At 43.2% G+C, this 7,039-nt stretch overlaps 1 protein-coding gene across 1 annotated transcript; it reads left to right on the forward strand.

Annotated features, from left to right (window-relative positions):
* Nucleotides 1–4,479: 4,479 nt before the first annotated feature.
* LOC146646213 (interferon alpha-inducible protein 27, mitochondrial-like) lies at nt 4,480–5,993 on the forward strand. The gene is made up of 4 exons (XM_085391935.1): nt 4,480–4,587; nt 4,725–4,754; nt 4,885–5,046; nt 5,694–5,993. Exons 1-4 carry the CDS (start codon nt 4,578–4,580, stop codon nt 5,777–5,779), a joined length of 288 nt encoding a protein of 95 aa, XP_085248061.1. The 5' UTR covers nt 4,480–4,577; the 3' UTR covers nt 5,780–5,993.
* The last annotated feature ends 1,046 nt before the right edge of the window (nt 5,994–7,039 follow it).

A 7,039-nucleotide genomic window follows, 5' to 3' on the forward strand; every position in this document is an offset into this window, starting at 1 on the left:
GCAAGATGCTAGCAGGCAAGGCATACATGGAACGCCATAACCAAGTGGCCGGCATAGTGTACAGGAACATCTGTGCCGAGTATAACCTAGAAGTCCCGAGGTCAAAATGGGAGATGCCCCCAAGGGTGGTGGAGAATGACCGAGCTAAGATCCTGTGGGACTTCCAGATACAGACGGACAAAATGGTGGTGGCTAACCAACCGGACATAGTGGTGGTAGACAAACAGAAGAAGATGGCCGTAGTGATCGATGTAGCGGTTCCGAATGACAGCAATATCAGGAAGAAGGAACACGAGAAGCTGGAGAAATACCAAGGGCTCAGAGAAGAGCTCGAGAGGATGTGGAGGGTGAAGGTAACGGTGGTCCCCGTGGTAATCGGAGCACTAGGTGCGGTGACTCCCAAGCTAGGCGAGTGGCTCCAGCAGATCCCGGGAATAACATCGGAGATCTCTGTCCAGAAGAGCGCAGTCCTGGGAACAGCTAAGATACTGCGCAGGACCCTCAAGCTCCCAGGCCTCTGGTAGAGGACCCGAGCTTGAAGGATAAACCGCCCGCAGGGGCGTGCTGGGTGTTTTTTTTATATATATATATATATATACTCACATATCTCTTCAAAGCTTGTGTCCATGCTTTCAATGATAACACTAAGACACCGAGAGCTCAACTGCAGTCATGGAAAGCTGATCCATGTCTTTTACTTTTTTTTTTTTCAAGAGTTGACACTCCCATTTCTGAAAGAACAATACACACTAGACAGGGGAGGAGCAGCATGATGGGTTTTTTTTCTAAACAGTAACATATTCATCTTATGATTGTGGAAACCACATAAAGAATGAAAGAAACATTTCTTTGCAATGATCCAAATAATCTCATTGCAGTAACAATGGGCTCTGCACAATAACAAATTATGTGTAGTAATAACTTCATTATTATAACAACAAACCTGGGGCAGCACGGTGGCACGCTGGTTAGCAGTGATGCCTCACAGCAAGGTCCTGAGTTCAGTTCCACCTTTCTTTCTGTGTGGAGTCTGCAGGTTCTCTCCAGGTATTCTCCCTTCCTCCCACAGTCCAAGAGCTCAACTGCACAGTCCAAACCAGGGGTGCCCAATCCCGGTCCTCGAGAGCTACCGTCCTGTAGCTTTTAGATGCATCCCTACCCCAACACAGCTGAATCAAATGGTTTGATTACCTCTTCAGCATGCCATCGTGTTTGGCAAAGGCCTGATAACAAGCCATTCATTTGATTCAGCTGTGTTGGAGTAGGGATGCATCTAAAAGCTGCAGGATAGTAGCTCTCGAGGACTGGGATTGGGCACCCCTGGTCCAAACATATGCAGTTAGTGGGCCTAGGTCAGTTGGAAAGTCTGAATTGCCCATATGTGTGAATCTGACTATGAACGATTGTGTCTATGAGTTAGTGATCCCTGAGACAGACTCAGTACCCTGCCTCTTGCCCTAAAACAGGGGGGGTTGTTACATAAAAACACTTGCAGTTTCTCTGTAGCAAAGACTTAAACCTTTAAGTGTTATAGTCATGATTGTTGATTGGCTTCTTCTCCACATTTTTATAACAGCACTACTTTCTACACTGCAGTACCTTTTAAATAATGCTCACAAGGATATTGAATCAAAATGTGTTCCAACACACAACTTTTACACCCTTTTGTTTATAAGTCTGTAGATGAGGATGTTAGAGCTCCATGAGACAGACTTAAAGCCTATAAACCATCATTTATATTAAGGTTGACATTTTTTAAGCTTAAACTGTGTTGATTCACATTAATGTCATGAGGAATGCCGAGCTTTGCTATCATGAGAAAATAAATGCACACAACTTGTTTTGAAAGGAGAAAGAGAAAGACAAAGTCCTGTTCCTTCAATCATCACTTACCTGAATGTAAACTATGCCGGTATGTCATGGGTATGTTTGCAGTATGGGCGAGGTTTAATGCTGTCGTCATTGCAGTGGTGTGACAATCTTTGAACAACTACAAGAACCATTTCTTATGAACTGAAACTTTTGTGCAACAAAATAAATACACAACAACCAAAGTGCTTGTTTAAATCAGGTCACCTAAGACATTTCTTGTAAGGCAATAAAGACGTTTCTGTTCTGGTCTCCATGAAATGTTCCAGTTGTGACATTAAAAATCCAGCACTTTCAAAAATGTGCTTGGATGCATGTTGGTGTCTGTCTCCACCTGAGGAAGAACTTTTTGGCCTCTAATTATTTTAAATGTGTAATTTATTTTCTCTGAGGAAGGTCAGAGGTTTAAAGAAGTGCAGTATATCTGCCGTCCTTACAGATCTGCCAGTGATCTTTTTTGCTCCCACACATAATACAGAAACATTTTCAGTGACCCAGTGACCCTCCCCCCCTCCCCTCCTCCCAAACATCTCCCAGTGTCACAGTGGATCAGGTCAGGAGGCAACTGAGGAAGCTTCGCCCCAGAAAGGCAGCAGGCCCAGACAAGGTGTGTCCTAGGATGCTTAAGGCGTGTGCTGCTGAACTTGGGGAGCCGCTACAACGAGTCTTCAACCTCAGTCTGCGACTGGGGAGAGTGCCCGCCCTATGGAAGACATCCTGCATCGTCCCGGTCCCCAAAAAGAACCGGCCCAATGAGCTGAATGACTTCCGACCGGTGGCACTGACGTCACATCTTATGAAGACTCTAGAGCGGCTCTTCCTCAACCTCCTCCGACCACAGGTACAACATGCCCAGGACCCACTACAGTTTGCATACAAGGTGGGTGTCGGAGTGGAGGATGCCATCCTGTACCTCCTACACAGAGCCCACTCACACCTGGATGGGGGAAAAGGCACGGTCAGGATCCTGTTTCTTGACTTTTCCAGTGCCTTTAATACCATCCGGCCCTGTATGCTTCAGGAAAAACTGAACAGGATGGAGGTGGACCCCTGCCTGGTGGCTTGGATCTCCGACTACCTCACCGACAGACCACAGTACGTCAGGCTGAAGGACATCACGTCTGACACAGTGGTCAGCAGCACAGGAGCACCACAGGGAACTGTGCTGTCCCCTCTTCTCTTCACCCTGTACACCTCTGACTTCTGCTACAACTCTGAATTATGCCATATTCAGAAGTTTGCAGATGACACGGCCATCATGGGGTGTATCTGGGATGATCAAGAAGAGGAGTACAGAAGTCTGGTGAGGAACTTTGTCGCATGGAGTCACACAAACCACCTGCAACTCAACACCTCAAAGACTAAGGAACTGGTTGTGGACTTCGGGAGGTCCAGAGAAGGTCCACTGCCAGTTCAGATAGAGGGGGAGGAGGTGGAGGTGGTCAACAAGTACAAGTACCTCGGGCTGTGGGTGGACAATAAACTGGACTGGTCATGCAACACAGAGCACCTGTATAAAAAAGCCCAAAGCTGACTGTACTTCCTCAGGAGGCTGAGGTCTTTTAACATCTGCAGGAAGCTCCTGAGGATGTTTTACCAGTCAGTGGTTGCTGGAGTACTTTTCTATGCTGTGGTGTGCTGGGGGAGCAGCACAGCAAAGAAGGACTCATCCAGGCTGGAGAAACTGATCAGGAGGGCTAGCTCTGTGGTCGGCATGAAGCTGGACACTCTGGTGACAGTGGCAGAGAAAAGGACATTAAAGAAACTGATGGACATTATGGACAATGCTGGGCATCCTCTGCACACGGCCATAAACAACCAGAAGAGTCTGTTCAGTGACAGGTTGCTTCTCCCCAAGACAAGAACTAACAGACTTAAAAACTCCTTTGTCCCACACACCATCAGACTGTTTAACTCCTCTCTGGAGGGGAGAGGGAGGGGAAACAGGAGGACAAAGGAGGGGGGAACAACTAAGCTGTAGTGCCTCTTCACCTCACTGTACAATACCTTGTGCAATACTTTTTGTAAATAGTCAACAGTGCAATAGACTCAATACTTGAAATGTGCAATTCACTTGTATTTTTATTTTTTTATTCCTATTTATTCTATTTATCCCCTTTGTATATTTTATTTATATTTGTCTCTGTATTTATATATGTGTGTGTGTGTGTGTGTGTGTGTGTGTGTGTGTGTGTGTGTGTGTGTGTGTGTGTGTGTGTGTGTGTGTGTGTGTGTGTGTGTATATATAACAGTTCTGTAACTGTAACTTTGGTCGTTGCTGTGCTTTTTTTGGAAGTCGAATTTCCCAGAGGAACCCACCCGAGGGATTAATAAAGTTCTATCTTATCTCTTATCTTATCTTATCTTATATATGCTCCCTGTGATAAGGTTGTTCTTGTTTGTTTTCATATTAAGCAAGTGATTTAACATAAGGATTAAAACAGAAAGAAAAACCTTTGAAATAATCCATGTGTAAAATCCGTAATAAAGATGGCATTAAATAAATGAGTAAATATGTCAAACCCCTGAGATCCAACCTCACAATCACTTGTTCCATGATGACTAAAGAAAGTTTATTTACATCACAGACCCAGTGACGCCCATTCTAAGAGTTTCATTTTCCGGGAAAACAGCTGATCCTCACACTCCTTTATAAGTCCAGTCGTCCAACACAGTCCAGGCTTAGGCTCCTGATCCTGAGTGCAACAATGGGTCTGTGTGAGTACAGCTGCCTTTTTCAAATCATCTCTACATCATATAAGTTCATGATTGTAGCATCACTGAAAATGTCTAAATAGTTCAGGCTGAGCTTTGGTAAGATGTTTTTTTTTTTCCCTTTCTTTCTTATGTTTCAGTGACAGGCTTAGCGATCGCAATCGGAGCAGGTAACAAACCTCTTTGTTTATTGATGTATTTTTACATCTAACACTCATAGGTGAAGTCACACATATCATACATGTATTCATTTTAAAACATCCTGATGATCAGTAACCAGGTGTTTCTTCCTGTTGTCAGGTGGAGCAGTGGTCTCTGCTCCTATTGTCCTGGGGGCTGTAGGTTTCACCTCAGTTGGTATAGCTGCAGGCTCCTACGCTGCAAGCATGATGTCTGCAGCTGCTGTGGCCAATGGAGGAGGAGTGGCAGCAGGAAGTGCAGTGGCTGTTTTGCAGTCAGCAGGTAAAAATAAATAAATAAATATTTTACCAGTGATTACTCAAAAACCTTTATTATAAACCTGAAAGATCCCAGAAACAATAACATGTGACTGTGCTGCAGTGAGGATAATACGACGGACTATTAGGTCCACGTAAAGAAAAAATATTATCAATCATTTTGAGAATAAAGTCGAAATGTGGAGATTACAAGTGTCTGAAGAAAAGCTCCCACGGTTGCTACTGTATGTCATCAGAGTTTGTGAAATTGTGCTTCAGAATCGGTTTTAGTAAGAAAGAAAGAAATGATTTTTCTTTAAGCTCATAAACACAGTGTGGTGATAAGTGTTAGGTTGTACAAAAAGCTGGTAATGGACAGATGCGAGGTTATCGATGGTTACATCCTCGTGCAATAAAGAGGATGAATGTTGTATCACAAGACGGCTGATCAATTTTTTTCACTAACTCATCTAAATAAGGAATTTTCTTTAGCGGATATAGCGCATGTGGCAGTTTGTGTTCAAACAGTAATGTCCATATCAACAACTTTTTTCTTGTGGCTCTAATACTCCGTCGTAGGATAAACCCTCCCCCTCTCCTCTGCAGCTCAGTTACTTCATCTAACTGCTCGATCAGCTGTCTGGTGTTCTGAAGCCTGTTTTCTCTCTGCAGGTATGGCAGGTCTGTCTGGGGCCGCCACCGCAGCCGTGGGTACTGTTGGAGGGGCTGTTGGAGGATTGGTGGCTGCTCTCATCTGAGACCAGGAAATTATGATAATCAGAAAGAAAAAAAATAGTAATAAATGACATATTTACTGCTGCCAATTGGAAACAGTTGCAATAGTATCAGCGCCATGCTTCAGTAAAGCTTGGCTGAAATGTGAGTGCTGGTAATGCTGTGGTGTTTTATTACAAAACACATGAACACGGTCAAATTGTGCAACTTTAAATAAAGCCCTAATAATGAAAAGCATTTTAAAGTTGTGTTCTGGTTATTTTTATTATTTTGTTTATATTTTATTATTCTATTTATGTTATCTGAAAATACTAAGACATGTATCATTATTTTTATATAATTGAGTACCAAAGCTGACATATTTGGTTTCTATAACTGGCAGAAATAAAGCGATCACCAAAGCTTGAAGTGAAGTCAGACACACTGAGTGTCGCACATGATACAAATTCTACTTGTAAGCATAAATTATTTGGATTTATTTTCTCACTGCATTATTATACTGATAAGAAAGTGATATTTTGCCATCTGGTTATAAATAGATGGTCTGCTAAAAAACTGATTACAACTCATTTAAACTATGGGTAATGACGTCGTTGCATTTAATCATGCAAATCTCTCATGATTGAAATCAACGCATTTTTTGTTTTATTTTATTTTATTTTATGCTATATAGAACTTTCCTGTCAGAAGCTACAGCCACAATGATACTGGTTTCTTTATTTATACACGTAACCCCTTCATAAACGAAACACAAAAATACAGATACAGTTTGTGTTGCTCTCTGTCGCCCTCGGTTGTTCAGCTCTGAACATAAGGTTTTGTTACTGAGGAAAGGAAACCTTGCTTGCTATAAAAATCAGCCCATTTCAGAGCAGACGCAGGACAGAGGAGCTGTCATGATCCTGGGTCCTTTTGACCCAGCGTTTTGTGTTTTCTCTTCGCGATTTTGGTTCTGTTCTCTAATTGGTGTTTACCCTGTTCCCCCCCGTGTGTTCCTGTTTTATTGTGAAGGTCTGCGTCTTATGTGAGTGTTTTCAGTTTGCCTCCCTGGTCTCGTCACGTTAATCACTCCCAGCTGTGTCTCCCACCTGTGTGTAATCTCCCTGTGTTCTCTGAGTGTATTTAAGTTGTATTTTCTGTCTTGGTAATCGCTGGTTCGTCTGTGTTGTTTCCCCTCGCTCTCCCTGTATGTATTTCTCCGGACCTCCCTGCATCCTCATTCTGGTTTGTCTTATTAGTTTACCCAGTTTAGGTTTCCGGTTTCATGTTTTGTCGCCACCGCT

This window comes from Rhamphochromis longiceps, linkage group LG19, assembly GCF_057381845.1.
Source record: "Rhamphochromis longiceps isolate RC_006_pf linkage group LG19, R_longiceps_female_GT1.1, whole genome shotgun sequence".
Lineage (NCBI taxonomy): Eukaryota > Metazoa > Chordata > Actinopteri > Cichliformes > Cichlidae > Rhamphochromis > Rhamphochromis longiceps.

Bases quoted from the DNA above. Each gene is read 5' to 3' on its own strand.
- LOC146646213 (XM_085391935.1), top strand. The intron at 4,755-4,884 runs GTAACAAACCTC...TCCTGTTGTCAG, and splicing joins AGCGATCGCAATCGGAGCAG to GTGGAGCAGTGGTCTCTGCT. The intron at 5,047-5,693 runs GTAAAAATAAAT...TTCTCTCTGCAG, and splicing joins GGCTGTTTTGCAGTCAGCAG to GTATGGCAGGTCTGTCTGGG.